Source organism: Oncorhynchus mykiss, chromosome 1, assembly GCF_057628025.1.
Source record: "Oncorhynchus mykiss isolate SJ-2025 chromosome 1, ASM5762802v1, whole genome shotgun sequence".
NCBI classification, from domain to species: domain Eukaryota; kingdom Metazoa; phylum Chordata; class Actinopteri; order Salmoniformes; family Salmonidae; genus Oncorhynchus; species Oncorhynchus mykiss.
The window spans coordinates 70,300,793-70,318,219 of NC_143022.1; the positions used below are offsets into that span (position 1 = coordinate 70,300,793).

General features: G+C 43.9%; 1 protein-coding gene across 1 annotated transcript in view; it reads left to right on the forward strand.

Moving 5' to 3' along the window:
* Positions 1-369: 369 nt before the first annotated feature.
* The window catches only part of LOC110527498 (synapse differentiation-inducing gene protein 1), a 51,675-nt gene continuing 34,617 nt past the window's right edge, over positions 370-17,427 (forward strand). The window contains exons 1-2 of the mRNA XM_021608814.3: positions 370-1,246; positions 15,552-16,209. Coding sequence (XP_021464489.3) covers positions 15,658-16,209 — 552 coding nt within the window. The 5' untranslated portion in view covers positions 370-1,246; positions 15,552-15,657. The remainder of the gene's footprint in view (positions 1,247-15,551; positions 16,210-17,427) is intronic.

Genomic DNA, 17,427 nt, shown 5'->3' on the forward strand with positions numbered 1-17,427 from the left:
TTAGATTTGTGTGTATTGTTGTGAATTGTTAGATACTACTGCATTGTTGGAGCAAGGAAATCAAGCATTTCGCTACACCCGTAATAACATCGGCTAAATATGTGTATGTGACCAATAAAATTTGATTTGATGTGCACAAATAGAGCAAGCGAAAGCACTGTCCTCATTCACAAAATGTTCTTCATGTTTTCAGTGGTTATGTGGTGGTACTTCGTGCCTACAGACTTCTTCTCCCTCACTATGCTGCTGCACACACTGGGTTCCAGGCTGTGCTCCAGTGCTAGTGCACATGTATTAATGGGCTCCTGAAACCGGAAATAGCAAGATGTCAGCCCCCACAAATTGGTGTATGCAACCATGAGTAGATTCAATTGAAAACAATGGTCCGCCATCTTGGAGGCTGTCTCTAGTTCTTATTAAAGCTCAATGTTCCAAACCTGGGACCTGCAGTACATCAACCCTTATTATTTGTCGGAAGTGTAGCCTACACCTGGGGGCAGCATTGGATTATTTGATAGGACAAACAACAGCGAGGTAGAGACCGAGGTCAATCACTCTTCAACATTCACGACATTAAATTGTCATATTTGTGAGTCAATATACAATTCAGTATAGGATTTACCTATAGTACCAGATGGGTTACTAAACCATAGTTTATTGTAAACCTTTGATATTGTAATCCCCTTGAAATATGGCATAAAATCCCTATTTCAGCACAAAAATATGTTGAAATAACAGGGATTCTTTAGGACCATGGGGTGAACTGTTCCATTTGATTGGTACCTTCACACTCACCCAGCACTAGATTGATAGCCGGTAAGGTCTGAAATGCTGCTATTTGACACTTTTACATACAAAGCACAGTGCAGCTGCCTTCACTTCACAAGTAAGAACTGTGGTAGCTATAGCCGGTGGTGTGTGTCTGTCTGTATGCTGCACGTGGTCCCCGCTGTATTTTTTCCCATCTGAGCAGAAGACAAAATGCAACTCCCCCATTGCAGGCACACCAAATACAAATTTCATTGATGTTTTTCTTCAGGTTGGACATCAGACTATTGAGGCTTTGGTTTAACACTTTTTGTTAGATTAGGTGGAGACGGAGTCCTGGGTAGATTTATATGGGATAGCCTGTAGAGAATTCCTACTGAAAGGGAAGGATCGCTGACGGATTGTTAAACCCTCGGTCCACTTATGTTTCCGACGGGATCTAGTCTACTCGCCGCAGAACGCGCTTTCACGTTGGAAGGTAAGTTTGTGTGAATGCCTTGCCAGTCAGATCACGAACTTGCAGGTTACAGCAACAATAGAACGAGACTGCGGAGAACACAAGCAAGCTAATAAATGTTATTTTCATTGATTCGTTTTGGGTGATTCTGGTGAATTATAAAACGATAAAGGGTATGCATGTAGACTACTAGTTTTAAAAAAATGTATATATGTGTCAATGTTTCACTTACAAACATAGCCGTTTCTCCGCGTGGGCCATTGGGCCATAGCCTATAAGGCTATTTTTAAAAATTATTTTTGGAGTGAGCTGTTTGGGAACCGTTCAGTGCTCATTACAAACACGGTAAATAAAGGACCTTGAATGACAGCTCCATGGACAACTCCTCCGTTCACCCGTAGACTTATTGCAACTATTTTGATCCGCCGCTGACCACGTTTTAGCCCACTTCTCTGTTTACATTGTGTCATAGCCTACACTTGGGCTCTTCGACCCTGTTCCCGGAGAGCTACCGTCCTGTAGGTTTTGGCTCCAACCCGAATCTAGCACACTTGAATCAGGTTAGTTCAGCGTTTTCCAAACTCTGTGCTGGAGACCCCAAGGGGTGCACGTTTGGGGTTTTGCCCAAGTACTACTCAGTTGATTCAAATAAAAGCTTGATTATTTGAATTAGCTTAGTAGTGCTACGGCAAAACAAAATGCGCACCGAGTTTGGCAAACGTTGGGTTAGTTTAGTCTGGGGTTGGATTGAAAACCTACAGGAGGGTAACTCTTCAGGGACAGGGATGGAGAGCCCTGCCCTACACTGTAATTCATTCAACTGGATTCCTTTACTTTACCAGCATTGCAATCCAGTGCATGCACGATTTTTGGAATTAAAATTCTAGGAAATTGGGCAACCCGTAGGCGTATTATGTTACCCGTTGCACACAACCCACAAAGTTAGAGTGCATTCGGGAAGTGTTCAGACCGCATTCCTTTTATTTTTGTTTAACGTTACAGCCTTATTCTAAATCGATTCAATTATTTTCTTCCCCCAATCTACACACAATACCCCATAACGACAGTGAATACAGTTTTTTTATTTTTTTTATTTTTTAATTTTAGCAAATGTAATTGTTTTTATTTTGAATACCTTATTTACGTGAGTATTCAGACCATTGCAATGAGACTGGAAATTGAGCTCAGGTGCATCCTTTTTACACTGATAATCCTTTAAACGTGTCTACAACTTGATTGGAGTCCACCTGTGGTAATTTCAATTGATTGGACATGATTTGGAAAGGCACACACCTGTCTATATAAGGTCCCACTGTTGACAGTGCATGTCAGAGCAAAAACCAAGCCATGAGGTTGAAGGAATTGTCCGTAGAGCTCCAAGACAGGATTGTGTCGAGGCACAGATCATGGGAAGGGTACCATTGAAAGTCCCCAAGAACACAGTATCCCCCATAATTCTTAAATGGAAGAAGTTTGGAACCACCAAGACTCTTCCTAGAGCTGGCCGCCGGGCCAAGCTGAGCAATCGAGGGAGAAGGGCCTTGGTCAGGGAGGTTACCAAGAACCCAATGGTGACTCATACAGAGCTCCAGAGTTCCTCTGTGGAGATGAGAACTTTCCAGACGGACAACCATCTCTGCAGCACTCCCAACAATCAGGCCTTCATGGTAGAGTGGCCAGCCCGCTTGGTGTTTGCCGAAAGGCATCTAATTCTCTGGTCTGATGAAACCAAGATGAAGCTATTAGGCCTGAATGTCAGGTGTCACGTCTGGAGGAAACCTGGCACCATCCCTACAGTGAAGTGTGGTGGTGGCAGCATCATGCTGTGGGGATGTTTTTCAGTGGCAGGGACTAGGAGACTAGTCAGGATCGAGGGAAAGATGAATGGAGCAAACTACAGAGATCCTTAATGGAAAACTTGCTCAGGAACTCCGACTGGGGTGAAGGTTCACCATCCAACATGTTAACGACCCTAAGAATACAGCCAAGACAACGCAGGAGTGACTTTGGGACAAGACTCTGAATGTCCTTGTGGCCCAGCCAGAGCCCGGATTTGAACCCGATCAAACATCTCTGGAGAGACCTGAAAATAACTGTGCAGCGACGCTCCCCATCCAACCTGACAGAGCTTGAGTGGATCTGCAGAGTAGAATGGGAGAAACTTCCCAAATATGGGTGTGCAAAGCTTGTAGTGTCATACCCAAGAAGACTCAAGGCTGTAATCATTGCAAAAGGTGCTTCAATAAAGTTCTGAGTAAAGGGTCTGAATACTTACACTACCGTTCAAAAGTTTGGGGTCACTTAGTTAGATATTTCCTTGTTTTTGAAAGAAAACACACTTTTTTTTTTTTGTCCATTATAATAACATCAAATTGATAAGAAATACAGTGTAGACATTATTAATAATGTAAATGATTATTGTGGCTGGACACTGCAGATTTTTTTTATGGAATATCTACATAGGTGTACAGAGGCCCATTATCAGCAACCATCACTCCTGTGTTCCAATGGCACGTTGTGTTAGCTGATCCCAAGTTTATAATTTTAAAAGGCTAAATGATCATTAGAAAACCCTTTTGCAATTATGTTAGCACAACTGAAAACTGTTGTGCTCATTAAAGCAGAAATAATACTGGCCTTAAAACTAGTTGAGTATCTGGAGCATCAGCGTTTGTGGGTTTGATTACAGGCCCAAAATGTCCAGAAACAAAGATCTTTCTTCTGAAACTCATCAGTCTATTCTTGTTCTGAAAAATTAAGGCTTTTCCATGTGAGAAATTGCTAAGAAACTGAAGGTCTCGTACAACGCTGTGTACTACTCCCTTCACAGTACAGCGCAAACTGTCTCTAACCAGAATAGAAAAAGGAGTGGGAGGCCCCGGTGCACAACTGAGCAAGTGGACAAGTACATTGAAGTGTCTAGTTTGAGAAACAGAAGCCTCAAGTCCTCAACTGGCAGCTTCATTATATCATGCCTGCAATTCCCATCCAAGCTGACAGCTTGAGAGGATCAGCAAATACAGGTGTGCCAAGCTTGTAGCGTCGTACTCAAGAAGACTCGATGCTGTAATCACTGCAAAAGGGGCTTCAACAAAGTACTGAGTAAAGGGTCTGAATAATTATGTAAATGTAATTTCATTTTTGTGTTTTATAATTTAGCAAACATTTCTAAACCTGTTATTGTGTGTAGATTGATTGTGGGGACAATTTAATAAATTTTAGAATAAGGCTGTAACTTAACAAAATGTGGAAAAAGTCCAGGGGTCTGAATACTTTCCTGAATGCACTGTATATTGCTTTCATGGGAAGTTAGGATAGCCTACCAGTCGATAACTTAACACTAATTTTAAAATGTAAACGTTATATGGCCTGATTGATTACGTCCTTCCCATTGTCATCGCTTGTAACCAAATGTGATACCGTTGTGTTAGGTGTGACGTTGTAATCGTTCAGATTTATAGGCTATAGTCCCCAGTTCCCACTGCATTTTTTCCCATTGTTCCCCTTTAATCAAGGACTGAAAAGTGCAGTAAGCGCTGGCAGACACAACACCTGTGAAAAAGCCATGTGAAAATGTGATTAGCATTACATGGCAGGACTATAGCCTAACAACTGACAATAATGATTTCTATCAAACCTACTGAAATTCATATTTTACAACTTCATCTTCTTTACATGGAATCCGACCTCCAACAAAACTGTCATTGGACTTTAGGGGAAAATAATATTTTAAAAAAATAACCGTTTACATTGTATTTTAGTGTTGAGAGGTGGGACATCACATTGTAGGATTTTTAATGAATTTATTTGCAAATTATGGTGGAAAATAAGTATTTGGTCACCTACAAACAAGCAAGATTTCTGGCTCTCACAGACCTGTAACTTCTTCTTTAAGAGGCTCCTCTGTCCTCCACTCGTTACCTGTATTAATGGCACCTATTTGAACTTGTTATCAGTATAAAAGACACCTGTCCACAACCTCAAACAGTCACACTCCAAACTCCACTATGGCCAAGACCAAAGAGCTGTCAAAGGACACCAGAAACAAAATTGTAGACCTGCACCAGGCTGGGAAGACTGAATCTGCAATAGGTAAGCAGCTTGGTTTGAAGAAATCAACTGTGGGAGCAATTATTAGGAAATGGAAGACATACAAGACCACTGATAATCTCCCTCGATCTGGGGCTCCCCGCAAGATCTCACCCCGTGGGGTCAAAATGATCACAAACACACCGCCCGGGCAACGAAGGAGTGGCTTCGTAAGAAGCATTTCAAGGTCCTGGAGTGGCCTAGCCAGTCTCCAGATCTCAACCCCATAGAAAATCTTTGGAGGGAGTTGAAAGTCCGTGTTGCCCAGCAACAGCCCCAAAACATTACTGCTCTATAGGAGATCTGCATGGAGGAATGGGCCAAAATACCAGCAACAGTGTGTGAAAACCTTGTGAAGACTTACAGAAAACGTTTGACCCTGTCATTGCCAACAAAGGGTATATAACAAAGTATTGAGATAAACTTTTGTTATTGACCAAATACTTATTTTCCACCATAATTTGCAAATAAATTCATTAAAAATCCTACAATGTGATTTTCTGGATTTTTTTTCTTCTCATTTTGTCTATCATAGTTGAAGTGTACCTAATGATGACAATTACAGGCCTCTCATCTTTTTAAGTGGGAGAACTTGCACAATTGGTGGTTGACTAAATAATTTTTTGCCCCACTGTATATGCATATGTTGGTCACAGATGCCTTTAAAAAAACAGAAAGGTGTGGATCAGAAAACCAGTCAGTATCTGATATGACCACCATTTGCCTCATGCAGCGCGATACATCTCCATTGCATAGAGTTGATTGTGGAATGTTGTCCCACTCTTCTTCAATGGCTGTGTGAAGTTGCTGGATATTGGCGGTAACTGGAACACGCTGTTGTACTTGTCAGTCAAGAGCATCCCATACATGCTCAATGGGTGACATGTCTGGTGAGTATGCAGGCCAGGAGAACTGCGACATTTTCAGCTTCCAGGAAATGTGTACAGATCCTTTCGGGAATGAGGGGCCGTGCATTATCATGCCGTAACATGAGGTGATGAGGTCTTGTAACATGAGGTCTTGTCACGGTATCTCCGTGCATTCAAATTGTGACGACCCTCCCACTCTGTCTGCTCTATTCTTTCTCTTTGCTCTTGTTTTACTTATTAGCATGTTCGGCAGGAGTTGCTGGGTGGGTCGTCAGGGACATGGGGACACACCTGGTCCCGTGATAAATACACCTCTTCCCCATTCATTGAGGAGACTCTCTCCATGCAGACACACTGTTATATTTTGGTTATGGCATTTTTGTGGCTGTTTTGTTTGTTTACTTTGGCACCTTTCAACACCCATCATAATCAAATTTTTATATACGCAACCACTCACTTACACTACTGATTACAGACTACACACACCGTTGTTAATTGTATTTACGTTACCGCTGATAATAAATATATTTTTGTTATTCCTAATCTCCACGTTGTCTCCCTTTTTTGTTACGGACTTCGAGCCGGTTCGTGACAAGTGGGGGCTCATCCGGGATCTTGAAGGTATTGTGTTTGGGAGAAAACGTGGCGTTAATGTTTGAGAACTCTGTAGGTGCTTTGTTTGCATCTTTTGTTACAGCTTGTTTGAGTTGTAATGTTTGATGCCCAGTATTGGTTGCCTTTGTTTGTTTGGTAAACTTGCCATTGCGGTGGATAGTTGGTTGTGTGCTGCATTGAAGAGAGTACACTGGTTAGTTTCCAGGCCCCTGCCCAGGCTGGAGACTCTTGCTTTACTCACTGTTGGGACAGCGGTCTGAGCAAGTTAGTACAATTGGCTGTGTACCTCAGTGGGAGATTTGAGTAGGGTAGTGACACTTGCTACCTGGAGCTATAGCTTTTCTTTTTCTCCTGTTAGGCTTAGCGACGTGTTTCACTTTGGAATATGTTGGGCGTGGTTATTTTTGTGTGGTGTCCGTGGACTGAGCAGTTGTCTCGGGGGCACATCTGTGGCTTGGAGGGAATCAGCCAGCATGCTGTGTGTTTTTTAAAAAATATTTAAAAAAAATGTTTTTACCTTGCCAGCGGGCTACAGTGCATAATTACCCACCGCAAATCCGCACGAAGACTAGGGTTGTTATTGTGGGGTTTGGGGAATCTCCATATATATTTCATCTCTCTTCTGTGGTGCCCAGTGTGATTGTCATTTATCTTGTTGTGGTCTGGTCTGGTGTGCTCAGCAGAGGGGAAGAGCGAGATGTTTTTTGTTGTTGTATTTACTTGTGACTATGGCGTCTAATGTAGACGAGTTCATTCGCTTTCCATCAGAGGAACTGTTCGAATTATGTACTAAAGAACAGCTGTTGAAGATCGCTGAACACTACAAGATTGAATTTAGTGATAAATGTTGTTTTTTAAATTCTGTTATGTTGATATTGAAAGCCAATCTGATTGAGAGTGGTATTCTTGAAGTTTAACACTGGGGAAGCCTCTGCCGAGGACTCGCCGTCTCCCCGTTTCGCTACAATGGCCTAGTGGTCTGCCTTTTGAACAACAGAAGGAACTGCTTCTGTTACAACTAGAGCATGATTGTGTAAAGTATGAAAAGGAATTGGCATTTTACACAGGATTTGGAGCGCGCAAAAATCAAGTTGCAACAAGTGGCTACAGTTGGTTAGGGAAGTAAAGCTCTCAGGGGAGAGTTTCCTCTGGGAAGGTGACCCAGATTTACCTAGGGGTCGCTCCTCTCTCGGTCATGCCCCTGACTCATTTGATATTGTTGGAAACCTACCGTTGTTGCCAAAATTTAATGAGAAGGACCCTGAGACGTTCTTTTCGTTGGAGCTTATTGCTTGTGCGCCCTCTTTCTGAACGTCTACGTGACTGACCATTGTTTATTTTGTTTGGTATTGTCCTGTTCTGTCGCTCCTGTCCGCTCCTTCTGGTCTCATTTTCTTCTTTCCTCTTAAAGGTTGCTTCCTGTGCGCAAAGGTTGCTGAGGTCTGGGGAGGACGAGGTTGGCTGGGGCAAGTGGAAGTGTGAACACATGGCTTTGGGATGCTGGTTTGGTCAATTTGGGATGCAGGCTGGGTCTTCTGCTAGTATCCAGGGCAGTATTTTGTTTGTGTGACGGCCCTCCCACTCTGTCTGCCGTATTCTTTCTTTGCTCTTGTTTCCCTTATTAGGATGTTCGGCGGGAGGAGCTGGGAGGGTCGTCAACGACATGGGACACACCTCGCCCCGGGTGTGTCCCGGGATAAATACACCTCTTCCCCATTTATTGAGGAGACTCTCCATGCATGGCATTTTTGTGGCCATTTTGTTTGTTTGCTTTTGCACCTTTTCAACACCCATCATTATCACATTTGTGCACGCAACCACTTACACCTACAGATTACTGACTACACACACCATTGTTAATTGTATTTACGTTACCTCAGTTAATAAATATATTTTTGTTAATCCTAATCTCCACGTTGTTTCCCTTTTCGTTACGGACTTTGAGCCGGTTTGTGACAAAATGGCCATATGTAAAATGCAATTGTGCTCGTTCTCCATAGCTGATGCCTGCCCACACCATAACCCCACCGCCACCATGGGGCACTCTGTTCTCAATGTTAACATCAGTAAACCGCTCGCCCGACACAATGCCATACATGCTGTCTACCAGCTGCCCGGTGAAGTCAACCGGGATTCATCTGTGAAGAGCACTTATCCAGTGTGCCAGTGGCCATCGAAGTTGAGCATTTGTCCACTGAAGTCGGCTATGACGCCAAACTGCAGTCAGGTCAAGACCCTGGTGAGGACGACGAGCACGCAGATGAGCTTTCCTGAGACTGTTTCTGACAGTTTGTGTTAATTCTTCTGTTGTGCAAACCCAGTTTCATCAACTGTCCAGATGGCTGGTCTCAGACAATCCCGCAGGTGAAGAAGACTGATGTGGAGGTCCTAGGCTGGCGTGGATAGGGCTGGGCGATATGATGATATACAGTTGGAGTCATTAAAATTATTTGTTTTTCAACACCTCCACAAATTTCTTGTTAACAAACTATAGTTTTGGCAAGTCTGTTAGGACATCTACTTTGCATGACACAAGTAATTTTTCCAACAATTGTTTAGACAGATTATTTTACTTGTAATTCACTGTATCACAATTCCAGTGGGTCAGACGTTTACATACTGTTGACTGTGCCTTTTAAACAGCTTGGAAAATTCCCCAAAATGATGTCATGGCTTCAGAAGCTTCTGTTAGGCTAATTGACATAATTTGAGTCAATTGGAGGTGTACCTGTGGATGTATTTCAAGGCCTACCTTCAAACTCAGTGCCTCTTTGCTTAACATCATGGGAAAATCCAAAGAAATCAGCAAAGACACAATTGTAGACATCCATAAGTCTGGTCCATCCTTGGGAGCAATTTCCAAATGCCTGAAGGTACCACGTTCATCTGTACAAACAATAGTACGCAAGTATAACACCATGGGACCGCGCAGCCGTCATACCGCTCAGGAAGGAGATGCATTCTGTATCCTAGAGATGAATGCACTTTGGTGCGAAAAGTGCAAATCAATCTCAGAACAACAGCAAAGGACCTTGTGAGGATGCTGGTGGAAACGGGTACAAAAGTATCTATATCCACAGTAAAACGAGTCCTATGTCGGCATAACCTGAAAGGCCGCTCAGCAAGGAAGACGCCACTGCTCCAAAACCGCCATAAAAAGCCAGACTATGGTTTGCAACTGCACATGGGGAGGAAGATTGTACTTTTTGGAGATCTGTCCTCTGGTCTGATGAAAAAACTGTTTGGCCATAATGACCATTGTTATGTTTGGAGGAAAAGGGGAGATGCTTGCAAGCTGAAGAATACCATCCCAACCATGAAGCACGGGGGTGGTAGCATCATGTTGTGGGGGTGCATTGCTGCAGGAGGGACTGGTGCACTTCACAAAATAGATGGCATCATGAGCATTTACATGTGGTCATTTAATATAAATTATTTTTTCATTGAAGTTACTGAAAATGTGCTATATCGGGATATGAGATTTTGTCCATATCGCCCAGCCCTACTTGTGGTCTGTGGTTGTTAGGCCGGTTGGACGTACTGACGAATTCTCTAAAATGACTTAGGAGGTAGCTTGTGGTATGAGAAATTAACATTCAGTTCTCTAGCAACAGCTCTGGTGGACATTCCGGCGCCAGCATACCAATTGCTACTTCCGGCGCCGACAGAGATGGCCGCCTCGCTTCGCGTTCCTAGGAAACTATGCAGTTTTTTGTTTTTTTACGTGTTATTTCTTACAATAGTACCCCAGATCATCTTAGGTTTCATTACATACAGTCGAGAAGAACTACTGAATATAAGATCAGCGTCAACTCACCATCAGTACGACCAAGAATATGTTTTTTGCGACGCGGATCCTGTGTTCTGCCTTACAAACAGGACAACGGAATGGACTCCATGCAGCGACACAAAAAAACGACTCCGAAAAAGAGGGAAACGAGGCGGTCTTCTGGTCAGACTCCGGAGACGGGCACACCGTGCACCACTCCCTAGCATTCTTCTTGCCAATGTCCAGTCTCTTGACAACAAGGTTGATGAAATCCGAGCAAGGGTAGCATTCCAGAGGGACATCAGAGACTGTAACGTTCTTTGCTTCACGGAAACATGGCTCACTGGAGAGACGCTATCCGAGGCGGTGCAGCCAACGGGTTTCTCCACGCATCGCGCCGACAGAAACAAACATCTTTCTGGTAAGAAGAGTGGCGGGGGCGTATGCCTCATGACTAACGAGACATGGTGTGATGAAAGAAACATACAGGAACTCAAATCCTTCTGTTCACCTGATTTAGAATTCCTCACAATCAAATGTAGACCGCATTATCTACCAAGAGAATTCTCTTCCATTATAATCACAGCTGTATATATCCCCCCCCAAGCAGACACATCGATGGCTCTGAACGAACTTTATTTAACTCTTTGCAAACTGGAAACCATTTATTCGGAGGCTGCATTCATTGTAGCTGGGGATTTTAACAAGGCTAATCTGAAAACAAGACTCCCTAAATTTTATCAGCATATCGATTGTGCAACCAGGGGTGGTAAAACCTTGGATCATTGTTACTCTAACTTCCGCGACGCATATAAGGCCCTGCCCCGCCCCCCTTTCGGAAAAGCTGACCACGACTCCATTTTGTTGATCCCTGCCTACAGACAGAAACTAAAACAAGAGGCTCCCACGCTGAGGTCTGTCCAACGCTGGTCCGACCAAGCTGACTCCACACTCCAAGACTGCTTCCATCACGTGGACTGGGATATGTTTCGTATTGCGTCAGATAAAAATATTGACGAATACTCTGATTCGGTGTGCGAGTTCATTAGAACGTGCGTTGAAGATGTCGTTCCCATAGCAATGATTAAAACATTCCCTAACCAGAAACTGTGGATTGATGGCAGCATTCGCGTGAAACTGAAAGCGCGAACCACTACTTTTAATCAGGGCAAGGTGTCTGGTAACATGACCGAATACAAACAGTGCAGCTATTCCCTCAAACAAGCTAAGCGTCAGTACAGAGACAAAGTAGAATCTCAATTCAACGGCTCAGACACAAGAGGCATGTGGCAGGGTCTACAGTCAATCACGGACTACAAGAAGAAATCCAGCCCAGTCACGGACCAGGATGTCTTGCTCCCAGGAAGACTAAATAACTTTTTTGCCCGCTTTGAGGACAATACAGTGCCACTGACACGGCCTGCAACGAAAACATGCAGTCTCTCCTTCACTGCAGCCGAGGTGAGTAAGACATTTAAACGTGTTAACCCTCGCAAGGCTGCAGGCCCAGACGGCATCTCCAGCCGCGCCCTCAGAGCATGCGCAGACCAGCTGGCCGGTGTGTTTACGGACATATTCAATCAATCCCTATACCAGTCTGCTGTTCCCACATGCTTCAAGAGGGCCACCATTGTTCCTGTTCCCAAGAAAGCTAAGGTAACTGAGCTAAACGACTACCGCCCCGTAGCACTCACTTCCGTCATCATGAAGTGCTTTGAGAGACTAGTCAAGGACCATATCACCTCCACCCTACCTGACACCCTAGACACACTCCAATTTGCTTACCGCCCAAATAGGTCCACAGACGATGCAATCTCAACCACACTGCACACTGCCCTAACCCATCTGGACAAGAGGAATACCTATGTGAGAATGCTGTTCATCGACTACAGTTCGTTATTCAACACCATAGTACCCTCCAAGCTCGTCATCAAGCTCGAGACCCTGGGTCTTGACCCCGCCCTGTGCAACTGGGTACTGGACTTCCTGACGGGCCGCCCCCAGGTGGTGAGGGTAGGCAACAACATCTCCTCCCCGCTGATCCTCAACACTGGGGCCCCACAAGGGTGCGATCTGAGCCCTCTACTGTACTCCCTGTTCACCCACGACTGCGTGGCCACGCACGCCTCCAACTCAATCATCAAGTTTGCGGACGACACAACAGTGGTAGGCTTGATTACCAACAACGACGAGACGGCCTACAGGGAGGAGGTGAGGGCCCTCGAGTGTGGTGTCAGGAAAATAACCTCACACTCAACGTCAACAAAACTAAGGAGATGATTGTGGACTTCAGGAAACAGCAGAAGGAACACCCCCCTATCCACATCGATGGAACAGTAGTGGAGAGGGTAGCAAGTTTTAAGTTCCTCGGCATACACATCACAGACAAACTGAATTGGTCCACTCACACAGACAGCATCGTGAAGAAGGCGCAGCAGCGCCTCTTCAACCTCAGGAGGCTGAAGAAATTCGGCTTGTCACCAAAAGCACTCACAAACTTCTACAGATGCACAATCGAGAGCATCCTGGCGGGCTGTATCACCGCCTGGTACGGCAACTACTCCGCCCTCAACCGTAAGGCTCTCCAGAGGGTAGTGAGGTCTGCACAACGCATCACCAGGGGCAAACTACCTGCCCTCCAGGACACCTACACCACCCGATGTTACAGGAAGGCCATAAAGATCATCAAGGACATCAACCACCCGAGCCACTGCCTGTTCACCCCGCTATCATCCAGAAGGCGAGGTCAGTACAGGTGCATCAAAGCTGGGACCGAGAGACTGAAAAACAGCTTCTATCTCAAGGCCATCAGACTGTTAAACAGCCACCACTAACATTGAGTGGCTGCTGCCAACACATTGACACTGACTCAACTCCAGCCACTTTAATAATGGGAATTGATGGGAAATTATGTAAATATATCACTAGCCACTTTAAACAATGCTACCTTATATAATGTTACTTACCCTACATTATTCATCTCATATGCATACGTATATACTGTACTCTATATCATCGACTGCATCCTAATGTAATACATGTATCACTAGCCACTTTAACTATGCCACTTTGTTTACATACTCATCTCATATGTATATACTGTACTCGATACCATCTACTGTATCTTGCCTATGCTGCCCTGTACCATCACTCATTCATATATCCTTATGTGCATATTCTTTATCCCCTTACACTGTGTATAAGACAGTAGTTTTGGAATTGTTAGTTAGATTACTTGTTGGTTATTACTGCATTGTCGGAACTAGAAGCACAAGCATTTCGCTACACTCGCATTAACATCTGCTAACCATGTGTATGTGACAAATAAAATTTGATTTGATTTGAATTGCACGCTCAACTTGAGACATCTGTGGCATTGTGTTGAGTGACAAGCATTCTAGTGGCCTTCTACTGTCCCCAGCACAAGGTGCACCTGTAATGATCATGTTGTTTAATTAGCTTGTTGCTATGCCACACCTGTAAGGTGGATTGATTATCTTGGGAAATGAGAAATGCTCACTAACAGGGATGTAAACAAATTTGTGCACTAAATTTGAGAGAAGTTTTTTGTGCGTATGGGACATTTCTGGGATCTTTTATTTCGGCTCATTAATAACATGTGACCAACAGTTTACATGTTGCGTTTTATATTTTTGTTCAGTGTAATATATCTTCAGGAAAAGGACTGTGCCATTATTGTCCTTATTGCAATTAGGCTCAGTTGTGAGTTAATCCTGTAAAAGCTTGTTCTTGTAATGGCCACTTATGTTCATATGCTCAGAGATAGCACTATGTCATTGAGCCAAAATGTGACCAGCTAGATATTCTCATAATGTAAATAGAGATTTTGTCATGTTGAACAGTTGTCCCTTCTATAGGCTTTAGCTTTGACCTTAGCTTTCATTTTTGAAGGGGATAGAAATGGAATAGTGGCAGTCCATTTTAATTCCACTGGAGCCTTAATTTGCTAATGAACCATTCATTTACTAATGTTTTGATATGTGCTTAAAGGCTGTTGGTTTACTGTCCCTGAGGCATTGAATACAAAGCAGCACGTTGAACTCTTTTGCAAAATACAAAAAAAGCAAACAAATAAAGGATTGAACTCGAGCCAAGGGAGTCCCAATACCTCCCACATTCAGCGAGGTGTCTAATTAGTCACAGGATGCTGCACAAGAAGCTGCTCTCACACACTGTGGCAATACAGTTAAAAGCTGACTTGGACATGGCATCCATTAAAGCCTCATCCTGCACACACAGTTTACTGCTGAACCTAGCAAAAATAGTATTTCTGTTCCAGGCCTTGGCAAGGTATAGCATGCAGATAGATAATGCAATGGTGGAATCTATGGCATGCTTACGCAGGGACTATTTTGGCATGGTTGAGGACCAAAAGCTTGCAGGGCTGAGAGGGAATGAGGGGGGTGAGGTGTGTGCATGTGCACATGCAGTCATGTATGTGTTTGCCAACAAAATGCATTTGTTGGTACACACCCCACCAGATGAAATGCAAAGTGATGTAGGCCTGGGAGTTAAAGTGCCTTAGGCAGCACCAAACCTCTCAGGATTTAATGCTTGGCAGGGTTGATGTTTTGTAACTGGCAGCTGTGCAATTAAATCTTCATAGAGATGGTGGATGTTAATTGATAAAACACTCTTCACTTTTTGATAACCCCTTTACCTGACCATGTTTCTGACTGAGCTGGATTTACCAAAATAACTCCGCACAATTAAATACATTTACAACTGAGTGCAAGATTACACAAAAATAGGCAGAAAGCCAATCACTGATTAAACCCCCTCAAAAAACTCTGTTTTTCTCATCTGAATTACCAATTCAGTAACATGAATAGAGGAAGCATGTACAGGCTTTAAGCTCTGTCTGTGTTTTATACTGCTTTTGATGGAGGAAAAAACAACAATGTAAATCGAATACAAAAGCCCTTTTTTATCTGATAAGCCATTTTAATCTGACCTCCCACAGGAGAGTGCAGCCTACCATCCCATGCCTTCCCCAACCCAAGGCCCCTATGAGAGAGGCCTTTAAAGAGGAGGGGATTTGACCAAACAATCCAGCTCTGTAAGTCGGGATGGAGGGTGGACAGGGAGCAGGGTCGTGCTCCAGCCAGGCTGTGGAGGCTGAGTACCCCGCCCAGGGGACAACTTCTCCAGCCAGGGGAGGAGGGGATGCAGGGCTAGGCTCTTGCAAACACAATGGACTGATCAATACCCACAGCTTGGTGGTGGAGACTAAGGAAGGGCTGGTGTCAGTGTACTCGGGGTCACAATACCAGGGTCACATGGTGGTCAACCTATCCCCCCAGCAGGAGCAGAATGGCCAGGGAGTGGGCGGAGGAGGGGGACACCCACAGCTGCTCAACCCCAGCGCTCTGCCCCAGGGCATGGACCCATGCTTCAGGCCCGACCTGATCCTGTACTCTGAGAACACGCTGCGGGCCTGGGGTGATGGAGTAGTTGGGGATTGCTGTGAGACCACCTTCATAGAGGACTTGGCATCCGGTTCCTCTGCCGCCTCCAAGGATACGCTGATGTTTGCCGATGGCAAGTTCCTGGACATGTCTGTGGAGGATGCAAAGATCCAGACCCTGTCCTATGACGATGATGAGTTCCAGGACCTGGAGGTAAGGCTTGGGGCTCTGTCTTTTATCATAACACATTAAACTGTAAGAAATGTAAGAAACGCATGAATATTTTGCTGTATGGTTAGACGTTTGTGTTATTGCATTTAGAGACAAATAATAATGGACCAAATGGATTTCTGAGGTTTTTGTTTGAAGGAGAAGGATCTCTTGGGTTCTTTAAGATGTCTCACCACCTCTGATTCAGCAGGAATTTCCCTGCTCAATAGGCCTCAGGACAGACCAGGCAGGAAAAAACATGTACATTATGTGGGCTCAGGTGGCTGTCTTGTGGATATATTGTTTCCCTATCCCTGGGTCTATGTGACCTTCAAAGACTAGTTATTTTAATACTAAATGTTTGCAGGAAACATTTGAGTCCACGCTAAATTGTTGGTTTCTGGTGTTGCCATGGTTTCTGGTGGTTGTCACTGGAGCAGTCAAGGTATGCAACATTTTTATAGCTCATTCTTAATTAATATGATCTTTGTTACAGTATGTTGTATAATTCTAGAGAAAGCAAAAAATACCTCCCCTGCTTTATTTGTTCTTTTATTCACTACAAAAGTAGCTCGTTGGATTCTCAACGTGGGTTGTTTGAAATACACAGAAATGTAATCATATGTGAGGTTCCCACAGAATGTTTGTAGATGACGACCATCATTAAAATGTATTGCACATACTGTACCTCATACTTAGAGATTCTCTGGTAGTTTTCTATACTTAGCCAGTAGCCGGCCTTCACAAGCCAAAAGTGGTCCCCGAAAATGGCATACTACGTCACGTGTAGATATGTGCACACCGTTATTGCTCTGTCTTTCACTCTGCTGTGTGTGGATCTTGCTAGCTGTCACTCAAATAGCAAGGGGCTAAAGCTCATTGGCTGGAACTCAAATTGCTTGGGGGCTGGCCCACTTGGGGGAAATTTTTGGGAAAATGGTGCTGCACAGCCTCCAGTAAACAGTCACTTTCCAACTAGGGATTTTGTGGCTAATTGAGGTAAGACAGGAATTCTGTTTATAGATTATGTTCTTACAGTACTTTCGGAGTAAAACATGTCTAAACCTTCCAAATTTACATAGGCTGTCTAGGTTACTATTTAAGTCCTTTCAATATCTTATAATTTACTGTGCCCTCTGACCTTTTTATTAGCGTCAGATTTAGGCACTGTGTGTGGAATGAGATTAGTGAATTATACATTTTTGGCGTCTTGTTCAGTAC